This window comes from Phlebotomus argentipes, unplaced genomic scaffold (assembly GCF_947086385.1).
Source record: "Phlebotomus argentipes unplaced genomic scaffold, Phlebotomus argentipes genome assembly scaffold_4, whole genome shotgun sequence".
Taxonomy (NCBI): domain Eukaryota; kingdom Metazoa; phylum Arthropoda; class Insecta; order Diptera; family Psychodidae; genus Phlebotomus; species Phlebotomus argentipes.
The window spans coordinates 12,630,601-12,653,146 of NW_026776174.1; the positions used below are offsets into that span (position 1 = coordinate 12,630,601).

A 22,546-nucleotide genomic window follows, 5' to 3' on the forward strand; every position below is an offset into this window, starting at 1 on the left:
TGTTGAAATCGCGAGGAGAGTGGATGAAGTCTGGCCGGGTTTTTTGTTATGGGTGCGTGTGTCATTATTGCAACTTTTTCTTTACTTGGCCTTGTGGCTTGAAAAAAGGCTGGGTTCGTGTGATTGTTTAGCTCAAGAGTTACAGAAGAAACTCTTCTGTACTCTCTGGTGTTTCTTGTGTCACTCTCCAGATCCTGCGGCAGGCCAAGGCGTAGCCGAAGAGACGGAAGAGCAGATGAAGAACAGGAAGCAATTGTGGTAGAGTGGTTCTTTGGTTTGTTTTGGCTCTGGCGTCCACTTCCGACAACAAACAGCGATTTATCGATATCAAGTGCATAGATGCCGAGAGGAGAGCGATAAGGATTGGGTGTGTGAGTGCGCCTTATCGATAACGAGCTGAGCACCGAAAATACCCAGGTGAGTCTCCCTCGTCAGTTGTTGCGCGCCTCTTTCCCTGCGAACACTTCGCGCCGCGAGGGCTATTCTGGGCTCTGAGATGACGTGTTGACACACGGTGCACCTGTTGAGCGTGGCGAAAAACAGCACTTTGTGGCGATGAGTCTGCGGACGGACAGGAGGCTCCATCGGAGCATTTCGCAGCTCCTGCAGAGCACTGGTAGGTGGCGCAGCCTTCTGGGGCCCTCCCGGACACTGCGTGCGAGACAGAGAGTCTTATCAGTCCTTGGGCACACTTGGCCCGCGCGCGCTGATAACCAGATTGTCATGGTGCGATAACGGCGTGAGTGTTTCACTTGGTCCTCATCCGCGATTCTCCCTCTCTCTTCGCCAGAGAACATGAGCCTCGAGAGGGGCACAGCCAATCCAGCCGTGAACGCTGACGACGACGCCAGCAATGTCACCATCGGCAGCGTCTCCACGGCCGCCAAGCGAGACGCCGGCTCGTCTGTGGCCGACTGGAGCTGCATCAACAACGACACACTCTCGCCCGACTCGGAGTACGACGAGGGCCTGGGCTTCCCGGACTCCGTGACCATCCTGTCGATGGTGGACGGGCCGGTGCTGGTGACGCGTGAGAAAGACGACGAGGTGCCACAGAGCGAGATCCCCTTCCTGACAGTGTACAAAGAGCCGCAGGGCTTCAAGTCCATCCAGCGCCGCCTCTTCATTCCCGGCGTGGACATTCACGTGCATATCGTGGACAACGAGAGGAGCAGCACTACGCACCTTCTCAATCCCAATCTGTGAGTTCAAACTGCCGGCAGTTTATCTGCCATGTTTCTCGACGAAAAAGCTTATGTAAATGTCGCCCGGCCTCGAAATATTAATTGTTCATGTCGCATTTTCAGTTTAATAATTCATAAGATATGCTTAATTGATCTTGAAACGCTTTTGCCGTGAATCGTGTAGAGCAATTTATGGAAAATTGCTGACTTGATTAACAGTGTGAGATCATTTTTTTTGTCATTCCTCCGTCAGATACACTATTGAACTAACTCATGGGCCGTTTGTGTGGCGTATCAAGAAGCGCTACAAGCACTTCTATGCCCTGCATCAGCAGTTGCGCGTCTTCAGGACGTCGCTGAACATCCCTTTTCCCACGAGGACGCACAAGGAGCGTAGAGCGAGCTTTAGGAACAATTACACAACGCCAGAAGAGCAGAAAGATGCTAAGACGGGCAAGAAGAGACGCCGCGGCGCTCTTCCGCGCTTCCCCAACAAGCCAGACTCCCTGATCCCGGTGGAATCCTTGCCGCAGAGGATTAAGCAACTCGAGGAGTATCTGTACAATCTCGTCAACATCAATCTGTACCGCAACCATCACGAGATGCTGAACTTCCTGGAGGTCTCCGAGCAGTCATTCATCGCGGCGCTCGGGGACAAGGGCAAGGAAGGGCCCATACTCAAGAGAACGGGCTCCACGCGTCCCGGACAGACGGGATGCAACTTCTGCGGATGCTTCGCCGGCGCGTGCTGTATCCGCTGCAGCCACTTCTGCTCGGACATCCTGTGCAGGAAGTGGCGCGATCGGTGGTTCTTCGTGAAAGAGTCCTACTTCGGCTACATGCGGCCTAAGGACGGCGCTATCCGCTGCATCATCCTCTTCGACCAGGGCTTCGAAGTGGCCTCGGGGATTATCGGCACAGGAATGCGCACAGGTTTGCAGATCGTCACATACAGCAGACACTTCGTGGTGAAAACGTGGACGCGCCGGAAGGCGAAGGAGTGGATGAGCTTCCTCAAGCAGTACGCCAACAATCAGGCCAAGGACTTCACGCAACCGCATCCACACAACTCTTTCGTGCCGCTGCGCGGCTCAGTGCTGGCCGGCTGGTTCGTGGACGGCGGAAGCTACATGAGCACCGTGGCGGACGCCCTGGAGGGCGCCACGGAGGAGATCTACATCGCCGACTGGTGGCTGAGTCCGGAGATCTACATGAAACGGCCTGCCGTTGACGGAGACTACTGGCGATTGGATCAGATCTTGAAGAGAAAGGCGGTAAGAAGGTTTTCTTATCTAATTTATTACCCTCTGATAACATGTAATGCAATTTGACTCTATCACACGCTGATCACGATTACTCCAGTATGTACCAAATACTCAATATCTCGCAAGATATGAGTCTTATTTCCATTGGCATTTGCAGGAGCAAGGCATTCGCGTCTTCATCCTGTTGTACAAGGAAGTGGAAATGGCGTTGGGCATCAACAGCTACTACAGCAAGCAGCGGCTGGCGGCCACGCATGAGAACATTAAGGTAGAGCGATCTCTTGATGCACTCAACTGTGTCTGACTGTCACTTTCGCGTTCAGGTGCTTCGTCATCCGGATCACGCTCGCGTGGGTGTTTTCCTTTGGGCGCATCACGAGAAGATCGTCGTTGTGGATCAAACGTATGCCTTCGTGGGCGGAATTGATCTCTGTTACGGCCGCTGGGACGACTATCGCCATCGCCTGACGGATTTGGGGAGCATTGCGACGTCCAGTGCAGCGGGAAGTGCCACAAAGTGAGCGTCAATTGACTTTTTCCCCCTTTGGCGCAGTGTTTTAAGGTCTTCGACCGCTTTTGATTCCTTTTAGTGATCCGCTGAGTGGATTTGTGCCAAGCAGGAGCGCATCTGCGCCTGTAATTGATCCCAGCAGAGCTGAGAAGCCTAATCTGCCGGCTCTGCAGCCGGGCGACAAGCTGATGATGCCAGGTGGAGCGACGTCTGACGATGAGCTGTGCGTGGAGAACATGAAGCTGAATACGCCCGAGATGGAGCGCCGAAACGTGCTGGACAAGCTGAAGGAGAACATGAAGACCAAGGGCAAGGACATCATGCACAGGCTGACGTCAATGGATCCCGAGCCCGCGCGCAGTGTGCCTCAGAGTCCGTCGGATCGCAACAAGAAGTACAACGTGACGAAGAGCAACTTGTTCTTCAACGACGACGAGCTGGCGGAGGGCAAGAAAGGCGACAGCATCTGCGCCCTGCCACCGCAGAATGCCATCCTGACCGTGCTGGATGGGCAAGCGAAGTACTGGATGGGGAAGGACTACACGAACTTCATTGCGAAGGATTTTGCAAATCTCGATGCGCCGTACATTGATATGATCGACAGAGGCGTGACACCGCGAATGCCGTGGCACGACATCGGCGCCGTGGTGACAGGAGCGGCGGCCAGGGATGTGAGCAGGCACTTCATCCAGCGCTGGAATGCTGTGAAGCTGGAGAAGGCGAGGGACAATCCGGTGAGTCACATATTTGCTTTGTGCTTCTCGAGTGGATTCTCTTTCTCAGCCTTATCTGTTGGCTCTGCAAGAGAATCTATTATCGCGTCATTGTCGCGGGGAATCGCTGAATGAGGGGCTTATCAGGGCGATGGCGCACATAAGCAGTAATTTGTCTCTCCCCACGTGTTTCCTCAGGCATATCCATACCTGATACCGAAGAGCTACAGAGATATCAAAGTGCATGATTCATTCCTCACAACGGCACTGCAGAAGGTGTCATGCCAAGTGCTGCGCAGTGTCTCGAGCTGGAGCTGTGGCTTCATCGAGTCTGATGTGGATGAGCAGAGCATTCACGATGCCTACATCGAGACCATCACGAATGCCAGGCATTATGTGTACATTGAGAACCAGTTCTTCATCACGCTAAATCAGGGCAACACTTTTGTGCGCAACCAGATCGGCGAGAGTCTGTACAATAGAATCCTGCGGGCGCACCGGGAACGCAGTGTGTTCCGGGTGATCGTGGTGATGCCTCTGTTGCCGGGATTCGAGGGTGATGTGGGCGGCACGACGGGAAACGCTCTGCGAGCAATCACACATTGGAACTACGAGTCAATTTCGCGCGGCAAGAGCTCAATTCTGCAGCGCCTGCGGGCGGCAGGAGTCGAGGATCCCAGTCAGTACATCTCCTTCCACAGTCTGCGCACGCACTCGTTGCTCAACTGCCAGCCCGTGACGGAGCTCATCTACGTACACTCGAAACTGTTGATCGCAGACGACAAGGTGGTGATTTGCGGCTCGGCCAACATCAACGATCGCTCAATGATCGGCACGCGGGACTCCGAGATCGCCGTGATCCTCACGGACGAGGTCTTTGAGGAGGGCATGATGAATGGCAATAGAGTGAAGGTGGGCGTCTTCGCCAGCAGTCTCAGGAAGTTCCTTTTCCGCGAGCATCTCGGCCTGATCGATCCCGATCCCGATCGCATTCCCATCGACGTGTCCGATCCCACGATCGATTCCTTCTTCGTCGGCCAGTGGCAGCGAACGTCGCACAGAAACACGAAGATCTACGATGAGGTGTTCAGATGCATCCCCACTGATGCTGTGACAACCATTACCGGCCTGAAGAAGTACGTCGAGGAGCCTTCTCTGGCCAAACTAGATCCTGGAAGTGCGCTCAAAGAGCTGCAGAGGATTCAGGTAGTATTTTCCCCTTCTCTAGATTGAGAGGAGTGAATTTAGTTAGACTTTTTGCTTTTTGCAGGGCTTCGTTGTGGATTTGCCGCTGAAATTCCTGGAGGATGAGATTCTCACGCCGCCCACAGTGAGCAAGGAAGGACTCATTCCAACTTCCGTGTGGACATAGTGCAGGATTCTCTGCAATTTTATTCCTACAAATGAGATTCGACACTTTCCCAGTTGCTTTTTACAATGATTTTACACCGTTTGCTACGTTTTTTTTATTTATTAGCACGACGCGCATGGTTGCAAGATCAAAAGTATTGAACGATGGATGCCTTCCGTGAAATCAAAAGTATTGACATCATATACCGCATGAAAACTGTTTGCAATTTATCCGATGCCAAAATGTTAATATTTTTATACAGAATGACGTTTTTTGTCCAATAAAGTCTCAAGAGTCGACGTAAAGTGGAATTTCAAGATCTCAAGGGAATTTGGCGGTCGAAGAGGTGCTATTTTTAGGCTTCAGGAGGCAAAAAGCATAATTATAGTGTAATCGTGCGATTTTGTACATTTTTCTATGAATTCCATTTTCGCGCAATATTGATCTGCACGCCCTCTCGAATCTTTTTTGAGAGAGAATTCTATAGTGGAGAGCTCGTCAAGCCGGGTTATTTTTGTTTTGGTGCGTGTGGCATTACTTACTTGAAGAAAATTGCTAAAAACTCCTTGTAAAATGGGTCCCAGAGGCAAAGGACAGTCGAAAGGCAAAGGCAAACCTCGTAAGAAGCTGATAGTGGAGTTTGATGAGAAAAAAAGAAGGTGAGAAGCAAAACACGTGAATTTAGGATCTTACCTAACCTCATATTTTCCACAGGGATTTCCTTACAGGCTTCAGAAAGAGAAAATTACAGCGGAAAGAACGTGCCAAGGAGGAGATTGAGCAGAAGCTGAAGTTAGAGAAGAAGCAGCTGAAAGAGGAAATCCGAAGCAATATTACGAAGCAGTTCAAGAGGTCCTTTCAGCCAATCCCGGAGCTCGAGGAGCCCGAAGAGGAAGAGTACGAGACTGAGGATGTGACGGTGAAGATCACAGAGCTGTGCACGGACGATCTGGCTAGAGAGAACAACTGGGTGGGTCATAATAAGCCTAAATATGAGGAAAGCTCAGAGACTAAAGCTGAGCCTGAAGAGAGTGAAGATGAGGAAATCCCAGGAATGAGTGTCTCCGTGAAGGATAAATCGTCCAAAATGGAAATCAAGCAGCAGGAAGCCGAAAAGCAATTGAAATCGAAGAAGGAACTCAACAAACTGGTTCAGGATCACACAATGAAGTTCCTCAAGAAGAGCAAAGCCTACAAAATGAAGACTCAGCTGCAGAGATCGAAGAACAAAAAGCTGGCCCGAAGGGAGAGAAACAAGAAGACGAAATCGCTGAAGCAACAGAGCAAAAAAACGGGTGGGAAAGCCCGGAAAAGGCAGAAATAAATTTTCTATGATTCTTTACAACGTTGCCGTGTTTCGCTCTTTGGGAACAGTCATGGGAACAGTTAGAGATTTAATACGTTGTCAAAAAAAAAGACGGAGAATTTTCACCAGTGCAGTTTTCATGCAAATTCAGAGTGAAAGGTAACGATGTCGAGCTCGGACAGTGAGGCATTCGAGAGTGCTGATGAGGATTTTGGTAGTGATGAGCGGAAAAGTGGGGAAAGTGCTGTGGAAAAGGAGAAAAAAGCGGAAAATGTAGCTGTGCAATCGCCCAGTCATGAGAGTGACAACGAAAACAAAAGCGTGGCCAGAAAATCGTCACCAGAAATCCAGTCGAAGCTCCAGGAAGCCATTGATGACAGCAAGAGTCAGGCTGTGGCCGAAGAAGTTAAGACTCCAAAGGAAGAAGCGCCTGCAAAATCAACCATCCGAAAGATCGAAAAACCTGAGAAGCCCGAGAAGTCGAAACCGATGAAATTGGGATTGAAGATATCAGAGAAATCCGTGGAGAAGTCAGATATTCCTCCTGAGGAATCTGCACCAAAGACACTTCCTGCGAAGCCTAAAGCTGTCGAACAGCCTCCGGAAGTGGAGGACACTGGCGACTGGGATTTCGATGACTGGGGAGAAAATGATGCAACCGAGAGCAAGAAAGACGAGGCTGAGTCAGAGGACAAAGACGGATGGGAGAGAGAAGATTGGGATGATTGGGAGAAGCCGAGCAAACTGGATGCCGAAGACACGAAGAAGCCCGGACAGAATTTGTATAGCGTATTCCCGGTTCTGTCTGAGATTTCCCAGGACAGTACATCACCAGAGGCGGAAAAGAGTTCTGGCATCTTCCACAATCTGTCCAGGATGATGAAGCAACCTTCCCAGTCCTCGACTTACGACACATTCCCTGTGTTGGACGAATTGGGCGCGAAGCAGAGGTACAGCGAGCCTCCGGCGGAGGAAAAGCGCGAAGAGCGAGTTTCCCATGTTCTGGACAAGCTCGCGGCCAAGGAAACTGCGAAAGGACAATCGTGGGGCTGGAAACCGTGGGGCGGATTCTCCACTCTCCTCTCGACGGCCTCAGAAGGCGTCGCCACGCTCACTCACGGTCTCTCGTCGGTCATCGAGTCGGGAATGGGAGTTCCTGATCCTGCGGAGCTGGCCAGAGTGCAGAAGGAGGAAGCGGCTAAGAGGGCGGAAGCCGAACCCGAAGACAGCGTGACTCCGGCATCGGAGAGCTCAGAGAGATCTCTGAAGTTTGGCCAGATCGTGTCTGGTGTCCAGCAGATCGGGAACAAAGTGATCAGCGGTGGCTTGGACACACTTGAGGGCATTGGCAAGAAGACAATGACCATCCTGCAGGAGAATGATCCGGGATTGATGAACAAGAGGAAGTTGCTGGGCTTGGAAACTGAGAGACCCGTTCTCAGTCAGGTGAGAATTTCTATCGCTTACCATGACTTCTTATTAATCCTCTTCGGTGTTTTGCAGATCCTGCGCGAGGCCAAGGCGAAGACCGAAGAGACGGAGAGGCAGATGAAGCAAATGCACAAGCACTTGTACAGGAAGCAGCTGCACTTCGAGACACTCTTCGATGACTACTGCGGCCTGGTGCATCTCGAGGCGCTGGAGATCCTCTCGAAGCAGTGCGTGCTGAAGCTTCAGTCCCTGCTGGCGCCGCTCACGGGCAAGGCGCTGCAGGAGATGCAGGAGACGATTGGCGAGGTGAAGGAGCTGTGCGAGCTGCCCGAGATGGATGCCGATGAGGCGGACGGGGAGCACTCGGTGGAGGAACTCAGTGAAAAATTCAGCACTGCCGTCGAGGATCTGGGTTTTGAAGTGGAGTTCAAGGAGATCTTGGAGAGTTGGCAGAAATACACCGGATTCCTGTGGGAGAAGAACATCAAAACTACGCGGGAAGTGCATGACAAGGCGCTTCATTGCTTGGCAGAAACCACGGCGCTGTGCGTGTGCAAAATGCACAAATTGGCCGAGTTGCTGCTGGTCATGGATCATCACAGCACGGCCAACGAGGCGGACAGTCTGGTGCAACTCACGACGATCTTCTGCTGGCATCTCAACGGCATCTCCGCGAGATTCGGGGCGCTCCTCAGCGGACCGGGAGTGAGCCACAACGCCGAGGAAGAGGCAGACGATCCCAACACGCTGATCACATCGATTTTCCTCGAGGGCTCCAACAGCACTTCCTACGTGCAGAACGCCTTCCAACTCTTCATCCCAATCCTTCAGCTAGGCGCTGCGTGAATACCCTCCTTGCTATCCATAATCCTGTTTCCGGGCTGTTTTTACGGTGTAACATCAAGATAAATAAGAGCACTTTTAATTGAAATGAAAGCCTTCGGCGTTGAAAGCGTACAGAACTTTCATGAAGTCATCGATGTCCATCGTTCGGGCGCGCATCTGATCGGCTTTGTTGGCCACCAGGATCTCCTCAATCTTCGCCTTCACACTGAAATCCTCCGGAAGATCGATGTTCTTCAATGAGCAGTGAATTTTGTAGTTCTTCTCCATCGTTTCCAGCACAGAGGAGGTCTTGAAAGCCGCTCCAAGAGTCTTGTTTTTCCTCAGGAAGCCAATCCTCGTCAGTCCGTCCCACTCCTGGTAGTTTATCGGCGGCGGAGGATTCCGTGGCTCAATTCGCACGACGCTGGACTCGACTTTCGGCGGTGGCCTGAAGTTGTTCTTCCCCACCTTCATTATCATATCGACGCGGGCGAGTAATTGGGTGTTTATGCTCAGTCGACAGTACAGTTTGTCTCCCGGCTTGGCCACCAGTCGCTGTGCGAACTCGCGTTGGAACATGAGGATGGCGCATCTGAAGAAGGGCCGATGCAAGAGGAGCTTGAACACGAGTGGAGAGCTGATCTGGTAGGGGATATTGGCAATGCAGAGATCGAAGAAGGGCAGCTCAGACTTCAGCACGTCTCCGATCATGATCTGCAGCTTCGATTGGTAGGGAGTGCCCTGGACGCGCTTCTGCAGCTCAGCCACGAGGCGCGTGTCGATTTCGCAGGCAATCACCTTCTTGGCCTTCTCGAGGATCTTCACAGTCATATTTCCCGTACCTGGACCAATCTCCAACACCACGTCCGTTGACCTGATCGCGGATTTGTCTATCATACTGGTGATGACCAGAGGGTTCTTAAGAATGTGCTGCCCGAAGTCCTTGTTGAAGACGATTCCTGAAACACCAAAATACGTGACAACTCAAGTCTATTTCAGCGAAATTTCAGTTTCTTCTGATCATTACCTTGCTTCTGCACCTCCTTGTGCACTCGGGACTTCTTTTCACTCTTTATTTTGGGCATTTTAGAGGATTTTCCAGACCGACAAAATTTCACTGATCTTAGGAAGTGAGGTTATGTCGCACTGCGACAATCTGTTCCCAAAACATTGCGATGTTTCATCCGTGTTTCATGCCCAACATTTCAAAATAAACTCATACAATTTCAGGATAAATATCCTTGATTTTTCTCATATTTCTAATAAATTATAAAGTTATAGGACAGTTCATAAAATGTAGAATGATAAAATTGATGGGAAAATTATTTTCCGAGCTCGTCACGCACGATAGACCCCGAATTGTGATCGGGAACGATGGTCACATGACTTCACTTATCGCGCCGTCAGTTACGAGAGTTTCTGGAGGAAAATACTCCTCCTCAGTCTGTGTCAGGTGCTCGAGTGATCATCGCGAAGGGCTGTGCTTGTGGGCAATATCGTCTTGAGGAGTTTTAGTGAAAAATGGCGAGCAACACCCAAGGAATCCAGCAATTGCTGGCGGCTGAAAAGAAGGCTGCCGAGAAGGTTGCCGAGGCGCGAAAACGTGAGTGAAAAAAGTACTTTGAGGCCGATTTTCCCATCGTAATTTTCCATGACACTGGGAAGACGGAGTCACATGACGACGGTGGTGAGATTTCGTGGCTTTTGCAGGCAAGGCTCGTCGCTTGAAGCAGGCCAAGGATGAGGCCACGGAGGAGATTGAGAAATACAGGGTGGAGCGAGAGCAGCAATTCAAGGATTTCGAGGCCAAGCATGTAGGATCCCGCGAGGGTGTCGCCATCAAGATCGATGCAGACACCAGGGCGAGGGTGGACGACATGAACAGGACCGTGGCGAATCACAAGGAGAGCGTGATCACGGAAATCCTCATGCACATCCAAGATATTCAGCCTGAGTTGCACAAGAACTTCAAGAACACAGCCAAGTAGAGTCCTGAACGCCCTGAAACGCATTCCGTAGACGTAGACTCAGATTCCTCAAATTCAATGTACTTCTCTGTAAAAATTGTATAAAAATAAACAGTATTGTGTGAAGGGATAGTGAGTTAAATAAAAAAGGGAATAATTTAATGACATGTGTGTGGAATTTAGAGGTCTGCGCGCTGATTGAGCGCCGAGTAGCCCACTGGAATCTCTCGAAGTTCCGTCTTCAGGCACATGAACTCGCCGCAGACGCACATCAGCACGCCGCACACGGCGTTCAGCAGCCACCAGGAGAAGGACGTGGGGAAGGCGGAGTTGTACCACCAGCAGATGATCAGGTGAATCAGGTGGAAGGTGCACGTGAAGTCCAGACACAGCTTCGTGCGTCGGACAATGAACCACAGCGCCAGAGCGGCCACGAAGGAGTTCAGCACGAATGCACAGATCACGAGGCGTCCGCCCAAATCAAACACATGGATTTCCTGCAGGACAATTGCCAAATCAGCGAGCGATTGCAGAGAAAATGAGGCACTTACGTGATACTGAAAGAGGTGGTCCAGTGTGTGATTCGCACCCGCGAGCAAATCCATGAAGAACATTATCATGCCGAGAGTCGTGTACACCACAGCCTGCATTGCAACGATCTGCGATATGAGCAGGATGGGATCCCATTGTGTGTTGCGGAAAGATCCTGCTGTTTTCACCATATTTCGTCCCTCTTTATTCACTCCCAGTCATTCTGATCACCCCCCGGATGTTTTCTATGTTTCCCACTGACACTTCGCCGCCGCCCGATAAAATTGTTCCCCAGCTGTGACGGACAACGAAAGGTTACGTCCCACGAATTGTCTCAATATCTTCCATGGCAAAGGAAAATCTTCACTCGAGGATGAAAAATATTCGCTATATTTACTTCTTCACGTGTAATTTCATGTGCGCCAACAAATGCTGCTTTCGCCGGAACATCTTGGCGCATTGGGAGCATTTGTGCGTCTTGACGCTGTCCGTGTGGATCTTTTCGTGGCCCTTGAGAGTGCGCTCAGACTTGAAGAAGGACTTGCACACTTCACACCGGTAATTCCTCTCGCTGATGTGCGTGGACATGTGATCCTTCTTGTTGCTCAGCGTACGGAACGTCTTCGGGCAGAGGCTGCACGAGTAAGGCTTCTCTCCGCTGTGCAGTCTATTGTGCACGATCAGTTCAATACGCGAGATGAATCGCTTGGAGCAGAGAGAACACTCGAATTGCTTGTCCTGCTGGTGAATCAGCTCGTGCTGCTTCTTCCCCTGGATCGTGAGAAACTTCTTGCTGCACATTGAGCACTTGTACTTCCTTCCAGGACACTCATTCCGCAGATGATGCGTGAAGTCCGTATTTGAGTGTAGAGTTGCACTGCAGTGAGTACACTGCATCACCTGGCTTTCGCTGTGGAAGCGAAACTGATGCTGGAACAGCTTGCTGGAGGTCTGATAGCTCTTATCGCAGTTGGAGATGAAACAGTCAAAGCTCTGAAAAGTGCAGAAAATCATCAGCTTACGAAAGTAGTGATAAATCCTCGACTTACTTTGCAATGATTCAGGTAAAGGTGCTCTCTGGTGGATCTCTGGTTGGACATGACATCCAGGCATATTCCGCACTGATGGAGAACCTCATCAATTTCCGCATCGTCTGTGTGAACACTCGAGCTGTGTTGAAGAATGGCAGGGAAATTGGTGAAGGAAGCGCCACAGTAATCACATCGCAGCTTCAAATTCCGCTGTCTCTCGATGGACGAAAGCTTCCTTAAATTCCCACAGTCCTGGTCATCCTCGTTGCAGCCATTCAGGAACTTTGTCTCCATGTAGGTCACATTCTCATGACTGATCTGCAAACTGATGCACTCGTTGGCTTCGAAGTGTTCATGAAGTTGCGTCACTTCCAGGAAGATCACGCAGCAAATTGCACACTTGTACATGGGAATGTTGGACAGAACGGATGGGAAGGTTTTCCGGTGGAAAGCCTCGTGTTGTTGAAACTGCTCAACTGAACTGAATTTCAGCTGGCAGAGAGAGCAATGCCACAATCCTTCCAGAGAGGCAATATTGTCTGCAGCTTCAGCTTCTTCTGTCTGGATTTCATTCATTTCATCTTTTATCTCATCCACAGTGACTTCCACCTCTGCATCGTCGGGAATATGTTCTCTGTGAGCTTCCTCGATGTGCTGCTTCACATTCACCTCGTCCGGAAACAATTCACTGCAGTAGAAGCACTGAATGAGGACAGAACAACTCAGCTTGTGTTCCAAGAAATCCTCATTGCTGGCGAAAATCACCCCGCAATTTTGGCACTCTGGCAGGGATTCCACCACATCTTCCTCGACGTCTTCCTTGCTCTTCACCTCCTCAAATTCTTCCCGCTGGTCATCATTCTCAGCTTCCTGCGTCTCTTGGCCAAAGAGTCTGTTGAGAAGTCTGTCGTTCTGCTGGGATTTTTTCTTGAATATGTAGAAATCTCTCACTTTCTTCCTGCAATTCGTGCAGATCTTCTCCGGTAGGTGATTTTCCTGGGCAATCCTGATGTCCAGGACACTCTCAATGACAGCGGGAAAGTTCACAATGTTGCCATCAACTATTTCACTGCAGAAAATCGTCTTGACCGCCTGATCCTGAGCCAGACAAATGCGGCAGAGATTCTCCGGACTAATATCCAGTTCATAATCAGGATTCTCCCCGTCTGTGTCCATTTTTTCCACAAATATTCACAAAAAGAAAGCAGCAGTGCTTTTTATTTACAATTTCTGATTGAAAACAAGACGCTGTCAAACAGAACCAATAGATCCGATGGCATCCGCATCGTGGCGCTCTCGGCAGGATGATTTTCCTTGTAGAAATTTTATCTTAAAATAAAAGGGAAAACACTTTTAGAAGGATATCAATTCATAAGTTGAGAGATTTTTCACTTCAATCTATACTTCATGTCCACAACTCTATATTGCGTGCATGAAAGCAAGACTGAGGAGATGAACAAAGCATTCATTCAGTGGGGATTTAGAATTAACTAAACCCTTAGCCAGATGAAGACACACGAATATGATTCTCGTGATTATATTCCGGAGCGGCTTCTCTGATGAGATGATCACTCCAAGATCTGATTGGCTTCCAAAAAAAATTTCACTGATGAATCGCGAGCGGTTTTTGCTTGAATGGCAAAAGGCGCCAAAGTCATTTTCATGCTCTCCAAAGAAGTGAGGTTGAGAAAGTGTAAACAAAACAAACACAGATGGACCATCCAGAGGCTGTTGCTGCTATTCTGGCCACTACCGGCTATATCCTGTACAAAAGACAGAGGAGAATCATCGGAAGACGGCTCAAGAAGCCCAGGATTGAGCTGACAGAGGAGGAAAGTCCAGCTGATACTTACCCAAGGACGTACAGGAGCTTCAGAAGCGATGAGAGTTTCTTCGAGTCAACCAGAATGTCACTGTCCACCTTCGATGACTTGCTGAACATCGTGGGCCCTAAATTGGAGAAACACTCATTCCGGAAGCCCATTGATCCCGAAGGACGTCTGTACATGACACTGCTGCATCTGTCCACCAACACATCTCCGGATTCACTCGCCACTTTCTTCAACGTGTCGATCTCCGCAGTGAGAGCTGTAATCACGGACACTTGCTCAGTACTTTGGGAAACGCTCAGTCCTGAGTATGTCAAGATGCCCAGCACTGCAGAGGAGTGGACAGCAATTGCAGAGCAATATGAGAATTTGTGGAATATGCCAAATTGTATTGGGGCTCTAGATGCGAGGATAGTCCAGTTCGTCTCGGGTAGATCGAGATTCGGAAGTGATGTGACGACGAGGGATTTGGTGTTAATCTGCTCATGTGATGCCAATTACGTATTCACACACGTTGATCTTGTAGATAATGAGAAGGAAATCTTCTCACAGACTTCATTAAGACAAGTCCTGAATAATGAGATGCAGCAACTTCCAGCCTCTAGAAGTGTTGCAGAGAAAACACCGCCGCTACCGTACTTTATGGTTGGAACAACGTCTTTTCCACTCCTCAAGCACCTCATAAGACCTTATGCTGGTCAGATGCTTGACCAACGCAGAGCGCACTTCAACAGCCGCTGCCAAACAGCTCATAGAACGGTTGAAAATGCCTTCGGCATCTTGACATCTCGCTGGAGAATCCTCCTCTCGCCCATGACGAAGAAGCCTAAGAATATTGTGCATATTGTGAGAGCTTGTGTGGTTCTGCACAACTTCCTGAAGCTGAAGGATCTACTGTACTGTCCCAGAGGGTACGGAGACTTAATAGACGAAGCGGGTAGAATCCAGGATGGACACTGGCGCCTGGAGACCAATGGACTGCAGCCTGCAACCGGACAAGGCGAATCTCATTCAGAAAACACTGACTTTGTGTACAGAGATATTCTTGCCAGGTGTTTTTATTAAAGAGATTAAATATTTCAGATCAGTTTTTGTCTTTTTGTAGTTCCTCATTAATCCTCGCCAGAAACTCGAATTCCAGATCATTCCTCACGTTCTGTGGCAGAAGCTGCATCTTCTCCTCCAAGTAGGGAAGGAAGGAGCTCTTGGGCGCGTTTCTCTTCATATTTGTGCTCAAAAATGAGTTTGCATTCTCCAGAAAGTGGCTGAACTTTTCATCAATCACGTCCATTTCCTCGTGGAACTCCTGAACAGTGGGCTGCTCTGTGGACTCCAGAGGATTTACCATGGAATCAACATTGGAGGACAGCACAATTGCAGATTCTTGATTGTCCCAAGAATCCTCAGCGGTCTCACTCTTAGGCACAATTGCATATTGCTGAGATCTATTCTTCCTGCCGTAGTTTCGCAGGAAGTCCAGTTGCTTGAAATACATCCACTCATCCTCCTCATCAACACCATTCCTCAATGCTGTGCCTCTCTTTTTCAGCTCTTTTCCGTAGCGATCACGCAGCGACCTGAATCGGGTTTTGCAGTTTTCCACTGGAGAGAACAATAGCGTTTTGTAAATGCATCATTTCGAGGTGTAATGTTGTTCTTACCAGATGTGTGAAGTTCCCTTGCAACTTCCAGCCACTTCTCCTCCTTCAAGTCTTGCCTGCGATAAGCATTTGACTTAATGTTCCAAAGGGGCTCCCGTTTCCTCACACAAGATATCAGGCGCTCCTCAAAAGACATGATTGCGCTGCGTCGTCAAAACTTTAACGTCAACGTCAATTGACGTTGCAAGGCGTCACGCCGTCAAAGACACGTCAACGCTGAATTAAATCTGGACCGTTAGAACTCAAGATTCTCACTCAAGCTCACTGTTACCAAAAAGTGTCCAGAAAAGCTACGAAAATCAATTATCCTGTTCAAATACATTGCAGTGATAAACATTTACATTCCTCTAAAATTGGAAAAGTTCTTTGGAGTCAACAAGGCGGGTACAAAATCCAGCATTATTCATCGGATGTGTTAATTATAATAAAGGTTGAGGAGAACCGAGAAATGTGAAAAGTGCATTTCTTCTTATGAAACAAATTTGCCTCGAAGATAGCATATCACTTGATTGAAGTCCAAATATTTGCAGGTGTATTATAAACTTTGTGTGAGTGTTTGAGTCCACTTTGTATGGAAGAACAACCACGAAAAAAATTAAACAGCTGCGCACAAAAATACAGCCAAAAATAATGCTTTTCCGTGACTTGAGTCTGTATTGTGCAGTGGGCTTTTAGATTAGATACATAGCTGTTATATATGAGTGCTCTCGCGTCTTATTAACCAGTGTAGCAAAATCCATTGCAAAGGTCAAACGTGTTTAGAAGAAATTTTCAGAGTTTCTCTGTGAATCTTGGGTGTTTTGAAATTAACCTGTGACATGATTTGGTTAGTGCTGATTGTGGCCATTGTGGCTTTGACGACCTTCTGGATGTGGAAGAAAGCAGCAAAGAAGCGAAAGTTCTTCGAAGACAAGGGAATTAAGGTCAATAAGCCGAGATTCTTCCTCATGACAATGTACAAACTCCTGACGAAGCAGATGGGAATTGTGGATATGATCCAAGGCCTTTATAATGAAGTCTCAGGAGGTGAAAAGTAAGTCCAGCTATTCAGTAATTACAAACGTAATCTAACGAGTATTTTGCAGAGTTGTTGGTTTCTACGATGGAAACACCCCAATTTTAATGCTGAAAGATCCCGACGTTATCAAACGTTTAGCTGTGAAAGAATTCGAACACTTTCAAGACCGCAGAGACTTTATCAACGAAGAAATGGATCCACTTTTCGGCAATTCTCTCTTTGTCTTGAAGGAGCAGAAATGGAGAGATATGAGAGCGACTTTGAGTCCTGCTTTCACAGGCAGCAAAATGCGTTTGATGTGTGATTTTATTGTGGAAATTGGAGAGCAAATGGCAGAATTCATTCATAGAGAAGCTCAAGAAAAAGGCCCTCAAGTTTACGAGATGAAAGAACTTTTATCTAGAGTAGCTCACGATGTGATTGCAAGCTGTGCTTTTGGTATAAAAGTTGACTCCTTAACTAACAAGACCAATGAAGTCTATTTGGCTGGGAAGATTCTCTCAAACTTCGATGGAACTGAAAAAATGCTGAAGCTCATACTTTATCGCTTCTTTCCTTATCTCATGAAGGTGTTGAATATAAGTGTAACGCCTCAGAAAGAATCGAAATTCTTCAGAAGTCTCGTCACAGACTCAATGAAGGTTCGTGAGCAACAACACATTATTCGTCCTGATATGATTCATCTCCTGATGGAAGCTAACAAAGGCAAGCTGAATCATCAGCAAAATGAAGTAGATTCAGCAGGATTTGCCACTGTTGATGAATCTAGTGTTGGATGGAGGAAATCTGGAAGGATTTGGTCAGAAACCGAAATTGTGGCGCAATGTTTCCTCTTCCTTCTCGCAGGATTCGAATCTGTGTCGTCAGCTATGAGCTTTGCGGCTCATGAAATATGTGTGAATCCTGATGTACAGAAGAAGTTGTACGAAGAGATCAAATCAGTAGATGATGAACTCAATGGAAAGCGTGTCACTTACGATATTCTTCAGAAGATGAAGTACTTGGACATGGTAGTGTCAGAAACCCTGCGAATGTATCCACCGGCAACGATAGTGGACAGAGAGTGCAATAAGGATATCACCCTGGAATTGTATGACAATTTTAATTTCGACTTTAAGAAGAAATATGCCGTTTGGATTCCTATTTATGCCTTTCATTGGGACGCAAAATACTTCCCTGATCCTGCCAAATTCGATCCAGAACGATTTAGCGATGAGAACAAATCAACAATCGATCCAAGCACTTATATGCCTTTTGGAATCGGGCCGAGAAATTGCGTAGGTAAGTTAAGTGGAACAATTTATTGTTGTGAGATATATTTTAATTACATAATTGCTTCTGCTTTGTCAGGCTCCAGATTCGCTCTCATGGAACTCAAGTCCATAATCTACTATTTGGTACTGAATTTTTCACTTGAAGTTACTGAAAAAACTCAAATTCCACTGAAATTGGCATCTTCTTTTGGAGCACTCCAATCTGAGCGTGGAATTCATGTTAAACTCTGCCCAAGGAAATGATTTGTATAAATTAAATTTAATACTATTTCATTGTGAATTGCGGAAAATACAAAATAAACAATGATAAAGTGATAACAAATAGACACCGATAAAGACACAGACTCGCAAGAAATTGCAGAAACCAATCAGGAAAATCATTATGAAACCTTTAATAGAACGATGGAGATTGGTCACTATATACCTACGCATTTGCGATCTTATCAAGGCTTTTGTTGTACAAATTAAATAAATTCTGTGCTGTTGTATTGAAGTAGAATGACTGTCAAGTTTCATCGCCTCAGTAAATATCTCTCTCAGCTGCCAGTCGCGAGTGAACCGCCTTTGCTGATAGACGACACTTAATTATACTGCTCATCAAGATGATTCTGTTTATACTTCTTCTGTTGGTGGTTTATCTTGTGTACAAGATTCGAGAGTTGGACACGAAAAATTTGGATTACTTCGAAGTTCGAGGAGTGAAAAACATCAAAAGAACCTCCTTTGTTCTGGGTTTGCTTAAGATATTCAGACAGAAGGTTTCAATGGTAGACATAGTGAATGACATATACAATCAACATCCCAATGAAAAGTGAGTTCAGTATATCAAGTTAAGTCAAATAAACATTTATTGATGTTTCTTGATTAATTTAACCAGAATTATTGGGTACTGGGATGTTACTCAACCTTCCATCATGATTAAAGATCCTGATCTCGTCAAGGTTATTGCTGTTAAGGAGTTCGATCACTTTCAAGACCATAAAAGTGTGATCACCGAAGAGATAGACGTGTTGTTTGGAAATTCATTGATTTCACTTAAGGGTCAGAAGTGGAGAGACATGCGTTCCACTCTCAGCCCTGCTTTCACGGGCAGCAAAATGCGCCTCATGTCCGATCTCGTTGTGGAAATCTGTGAGCAAATGGTGGAATTCCTTAAGGAAGAAGCAAAAGCCAAAGGACCACAAACTCACGAAATGAAGGACCTTTTCTCGCGTTTGGCAAATGATGTGATCGCCACTTCTGCATTCGGTGTTAAAGTGGATTCCTTAAAAAATCGAGAGAATGAATTTTACGAATCTGCCAAAGAACTGTCGAACTTTTTATCACCCAAAAAGACTTTTAAAATGATATTGTATCGAATGTTTCCGCGACTTATGAAGCTTTTTAAAGTTCAAGTAAACGGCCCACGTGAGACTGCTTTTCTGCGCACTTTAGTAACGGAATCAATGAAGATAAGAGAGCAGAAGAATATCGTGAGGCCTGATATGATCAACCTCTTGATGGAGGCGAAAAAAGGCAAACTTACACACGCCGAGAAGTCAGATAAGGATTCGGCCGGATTTGCCACCGTCGAAGAGTCGAACGTGGGCTTGAAGACAGTCAGAAGAGAATGGTCAGATAACGAGATCCTCGCGCAATGCTTCCTTTTCCTTCTCGCAGGATTCGAGACGACTTCTTCAGTGTTGAGCTTCACAGCTTACGAAATCGCGGTTAATCCCGATGTCCAGGAAAAACTGTTTGAAGAGATCAAGGAAATTGCTGAAGAGTTGCAAGGAAAGAAGCTTTCCTATGACATCTTGCAGAAGATGAAGTATATGGACATGGTCATCTCCGAATCGATGAGGAAGTGGCCAGCAGGTGCTATTGCAGAACGAATATGTAACAAGGAATTTAAGCTTGAATATGACAAAGGACGGTTTTTTGACATGCCTGTTGACCTTAATATTTGGATTCCAATCATCGGTTTTCACAGGGACCCTAAATTTTTCCCAAATCCTGAGAAATTCGATCCTGAGCGCTTCAGTGATGAGAACAAGTCTTCAATAAATCCAAATGCTTATATTCCATTTGGTGCAGGCCCCAGAAATTGTATAGGTATGCATTCAAAGAACAACAAGTGCTTTTTATTTCAAAATTGTAATTTTTTTCAGGATCAAGATTTGCTCTGATGGAATTGAAAGCTACTTTTTTCTACCTCATCTTAAATTTCACTCTGGAAGTCACAGAAAAGACTCAAATTCCTCTTCAATTAGCCAAGACATTTGCAAATCTTCAGGCTGAAAAAGGAATTCACCTCAAGTTACGTCCTAGATTGTAATTTTTGCCTAAAAAATAACGCAATAAGCAGTTTCATCTCGTAATATCAAAATTGCACCACAAACAATCTTTTGCAGAAAGTTTGCGAGTATTTGATGAAATTCACACTGCGAATCAGCTGAAAGTGTTTATCTTATCCGTTGTACACACATCCACACAATTTAAATGAATGAAACACAACAAATGGAAATGTTTTTATTCTGTTCTTTTATGTGTTGGTATTAATAAAAAATGGACAACATTATGTTATTGTCGTAGCGGTGAATTAGTCATATTTTCAAGGTTAACACAGCGAAGATTAGATAAAAAAAAACGAGCAGATTCGTGTACAAATACTCTGTCAGCAAAACTACAAACATCACTCTTGGTCATTCAGTCGTCGCTGAGCTGCCTTTCAAGATAGAAGGTATTTCTTGCCGGCATCAAGATGATAGCGTTTTTACTTGTGCTTCTGGTAGTTTTTCTCGTGTACAAATTTCGGGAGTTGAATACGAAAAATTCGGATTATTTTGAAGTTCGAGGAGTGAAAAGTATCGTAAGAAAGCCCTTTTACGCTGGTCTACTGAGGGTTATACGAAAACAGATATCTATCATTGATATTGTGCAAGAAATATACGATCAACAGCCAAATGAAAAGTGAGTTCAATACTACGTTTAATATAATCCACGTCTTCTTTATCTTTATCTCCTCACTTGTAGCAACTAAAAATAACTCATGATCGATATTCTTTTAATTAACCAGAATTATTGGCCTCTGGGATATGACGAAGCCCGTAATCATGATCAAAGATCCTGATCTAGTGAAGGTGATTGCTGTTAAGGAGTTCGATCACTTCCAGGATCGCCGAACTGTGATCACAGAGCAAATGGATGAACTGTTCGGAAACTCATTACTAGTCCTCAAAGGTCAGAAGTGGAGAGACATGCGTTCCACTCTCAGTCCTGCTTTCACGGGCAGCAAAATGCGCCTCATGTCCGATCTCGTTGTGGAAATCTGTGAGCAAATGGTGGAATTCCTGAACGAAGAGGCAAGAGTTAAAGGCCCACAAACACACGAAATGAAGGATCTTTTCTCGCGTTTGGCAAATGATGTGATCGCCACTTCTGCATTCGGTGTTAAAGTGGATTCACTTAAAGATCGGAAGAATGATTTCTATGAATCAGCGAAAGAAATGTCAGATTTCACAACACCAAGGAAAGGTGTTAAGATAATGCTCTATCGAACTCTCCCATGGCTGATGCAAGCTCTAAAAGTGAAAATAAATCAACCGCGTGAGACTGCTTTCTTGCGAACACTGGTGACCGAATCAATGAAGATAAGAGAGCAGAAGAATATCGTGAGGCCTGATATGATCAACCTCTTGATGGAGGCGAAAAAAGGCAGACTTACACACGCCGAGAAGTCAGATAAGGATTCGGCCGGATTTGCCACCGTCGAAGAGTCGAACGTGGGCTTGAAGACAGTCAGAAGAGAATGGTCAGATAACGAGATCCTCGCGCAATGCTTCCTTTTCCTTCTCGCAGGATTCGAGACGACTTCTTCAGTGTTGAGCTTCACAGCTTACGAAATCGCGGTTAATCCCGATGTTCAGGAAAAACTATTTGAAGAGATCAAGGAAATTTCTGAAGAGTTGCAAGGAAAGAAGCTTTCCTATGACATCTTGCAGAGGATGAAGTACATGGACATGGTCGTTTCCGAATCGATGAGGAAGTGGCCAGCAGCCGCTTTCGTCGACAGGATTTGCAATAAGGAGTTCAAGCTCGAATATGATAAGGGACGATTTTTCGATGTTCCCATTGAATTAAGCTGTTGGATTCCAATTGTGAGCTTCCATAAAGATCCTAAATTCTTCCCAAATCCTGAGAAATTCGATCCCGAGCGCTTCAGTGATGAAAACAAGTCATCAATAAATCCAAATGCTTATCTTCCTTTTGGAATTGGTCCCAGGAATTGCATTGGTAAATCGTAATTTATACAGATAGAGAACGAATATTTTACACCAAATCATGATTTTCCAGGCTCGAGATTTGCCCTGATGGAAGTGAAAGCCATCCTTTTCTACCTAGTACTGAATTTCTCCCTGGACGTCACCGAGGAAACTCAAATTCCCATTCGACTGGCCAAATCAATTTCCAGTCTTCAGTCTGAGAAGGGAATTCACCTCAAATTGCGTCCGCGCGTGTGATTGAGTGTGTGCTATTAAGGGCACAAAGCATACCAAAATTAATTTTCCTTCCTTTATGTAGTAATTTGACGGTATTATGAAAATAAATTCTTCTGTCGGAAAAACTGTTCTATTCAGTTAAAGTGCGCGGACGAGAAATGAAGCCTG

General features: G+C 46.7%; 12 protein-coding genes across 14 annotated transcripts; 8 read left to right on the forward strand and 4 right to left on the reverse strand.

Moving 5' to 3' along the window:
- Positions 1 to 6: 6 nt before the first annotated feature.
- LOC132258789 (phospholipase D1) lies at positions 7 to 5,354 on the forward strand. Of its 3 annotated transcripts, none has more exons than XM_059756267.1 (9): positions 15 to 52; positions 192 to 417; positions 791 to 1,202; positions 1,438 to 2,458; positions 2,607 to 2,717; positions 2,773 to 2,966; positions 3,040 to 3,694; positions 3,872 to 4,879; positions 4,944 to 5,354. In XM_059756267.1, exons 3-9 carry the CDS (start codon positions 796 to 798, stop codon positions 5,043 to 5,045), a joined length of 3,498 nt encoding a protein of 1,165 aa, XP_059612250.1. In that variant the 5' UTR covers positions 15 to 52; positions 192 to 417; positions 791 to 795; the 3' UTR covers positions 5,046 to 5,354. The 3 variants fall into 3 exon arrangements, with proteins under 3 accessions (XP_059612248.1, XP_059612250.1, XP_059612249.1); XM_059756266.1 differs by having other exon boundaries at positions 25 to 113; XM_059756265.1 differs by having other exon boundaries at positions 7 to 417.
- A 44-nt stretch (positions 5,355 to 5,398) lies between these two features.
- LOC132258815 (nucleolar protein 12) lies at positions 5,399 to 6,369 on the forward strand. The gene is made up of 2 exons (XM_059756300.1): positions 5,399 to 5,683; positions 5,739 to 6,369. Exons 1-2 carry the CDS (start codon positions 5,598 to 5,600, stop codon positions 6,346 to 6,348), a joined length of 696 nt encoding a protein of 231 aa, XP_059612283.1. The 5' UTR covers positions 5,399 to 5,597; the 3' UTR covers positions 6,349 to 6,369.
- A 23-nt stretch (positions 6,370 to 6,392) lies between these two features.
- On the forward strand, positions 6,393 to 8,697 carry LOC132258795 (protein FAM114A2). Its single transcript, XM_059756276.1, has 2 exons — positions 6,393 to 7,776; positions 7,834 to 8,697. The coding sequence occupies exons 1-2, from the start codon at positions 6,496 to 6,498 to the stop codon at positions 8,605 to 8,607; spliced, it is 2,055 nt and encodes a 684-aa protein (XP_059612259.1). The 5' UTR covers positions 6,393 to 6,495; the 3' UTR covers positions 8,608 to 8,697.
- On the reverse strand, positions 8,668 to 9,897 carry LOC132258812 (probable dimethyladenosine transferase). The gene is made up of 2 exons (XM_059756297.1): positions 9,614 to 9,897; positions 8,668 to 9,545 (listed from the first exon to the last, which is right to left on the reverse strand). Exons 1-2 carry the CDS (start codon positions 9,669 to 9,671, stop codon positions 8,683 to 8,685), a joined length of 921 nt encoding a protein of 306 aa, XP_059612280.1. The 5' UTR covers positions 9,672 to 9,897; the 3' UTR covers positions 8,668 to 8,682.
- Positions 9,898 to 9,996: 99 nt separating this feature from the next.
- Positions 9,997 to 10,683, forward strand: LOC132258822 (V-type proton ATPase subunit G-like). Its single transcript, XM_059756306.1, has 2 exons — positions 9,997 to 10,189; positions 10,297 to 10,683. Exons 1-2 carry the CDS (start codon positions 10,108 to 10,110, stop codon positions 10,572 to 10,574), a joined length of 360 nt encoding a protein of 119 aa, XP_059612289.1. The 5' UTR covers positions 9,997 to 10,107; the 3' UTR covers positions 10,575 to 10,683.
- A 34-nt stretch (positions 10,684 to 10,717) lies between these two features.
- LOC132258820 (protein SYS1 homolog) lies at positions 10,718 to 11,370 on the reverse strand. Its single transcript, XM_059756304.1, has 2 exons — positions 11,105 to 11,370; positions 10,718 to 11,050 (listed from the first exon to the last, which is right to left on the reverse strand). Exons 1-2 carry the CDS (start codon positions 11,273 to 11,275, stop codon positions 10,733 to 10,735), a joined length of 489 nt encoding a protein of 162 aa, XP_059612287.1. The 5' UTR covers positions 11,276 to 11,370; the 3' UTR covers positions 10,718 to 10,732.
- A 31-nt stretch (positions 11,371 to 11,401) lies between these two features.
- On the reverse strand, positions 11,402 to 13,305 carry LOC132258796 (zinc finger protein 197-like). Its single transcript, XM_059756277.1, has 2 exons — positions 12,134 to 13,305; positions 11,402 to 12,077 (listed from the first exon to the last, which is right to left on the reverse strand). Exons 1-2 carry the CDS (start codon positions 13,289 to 13,291, stop codon positions 11,478 to 11,480), a joined length of 1,758 nt encoding a protein of 585 aa, XP_059612260.1. The 5' UTR covers positions 13,292 to 13,305; the 3' UTR covers positions 11,402 to 11,477.
- A 522-nt stretch (positions 13,306 to 13,827) lies between these two features.
- On the forward strand, positions 13,828 to 15,009 carry LOC132258805 (uncharacterized). Its single transcript, XM_059756288.1, has one exon. It carries the CDS (start codon positions 13,828 to 13,830, stop codon positions 15,007 to 15,009), a length of 1,182 nt encoding a protein of 393 aa, XP_059612271.1.
- Positions 15,010 to 15,028: 19 nt separating this feature from the next.
- Positions 15,029 to 15,788, reverse strand: LOC132258816 (uncharacterized). The gene is made up of 2 exons (XM_059756301.1): positions 15,606 to 15,788; positions 15,029 to 15,546 (listed from the first exon to the last, which is right to left on the reverse strand). The coding sequence occupies exons 1-2, from the start codon at positions 15,739 to 15,741 to the stop codon at positions 15,029 to 15,031; spliced, it is 654 nt and encodes a 217-aa protein (XP_059612284.1). The 5' UTR covers positions 15,742 to 15,788.
- Positions 15,789 to 16,339: 551 nt separating this feature from the next.
- Positions 16,340 to 18,341, forward strand: LOC132258798 (probable cytochrome P450 9f2). Its single transcript, XM_059756280.1, has 3 exons — positions 16,340 to 16,638; positions 16,691 to 17,904; positions 17,974 to 18,341. The coding sequence occupies exons 1-3, from the start codon at positions 16,424 to 16,426 to the stop codon at positions 18,138 to 18,140; spliced, it is 1,596 nt and encodes a 531-aa protein (XP_059612263.1). The 5' UTR covers positions 16,340 to 16,423; the 3' UTR covers positions 18,141 to 18,341.
- An 80-nt stretch (positions 18,342 to 18,421) lies between these two features.
- Positions 18,422 to 20,477, forward strand: LOC132258800 (probable cytochrome P450 9f2). The gene is made up of 3 exons (XM_059756281.1): positions 18,422 to 18,708; positions 18,775 to 19,991; positions 20,048 to 20,477. Exons 1-3 carry the CDS (start codon positions 18,500 to 18,502, stop codon positions 20,212 to 20,214), a joined length of 1,593 nt encoding a protein of 530 aa, XP_059612264.1. The 5' UTR covers positions 18,422 to 18,499; the 3' UTR covers positions 20,215 to 20,477.
- A 69-nt stretch (positions 20,478 to 20,546) lies between these two features.
- Positions 20,547 to 22,493, forward strand: LOC132258801 (probable cytochrome P450 9f2). The gene is made up of 3 exons (XM_059756282.1): positions 20,547 to 20,849; positions 20,956 to 22,172; positions 22,233 to 22,493. Exons 1-3 carry the CDS (start codon positions 20,641 to 20,643, stop codon positions 22,397 to 22,399), a joined length of 1,593 nt encoding a protein of 530 aa, XP_059612265.1. The 5' UTR covers positions 20,547 to 20,640; the 3' UTR covers positions 22,400 to 22,493.
- Positions 22,494 to 22,546: the final 53 nt, after the last annotated feature.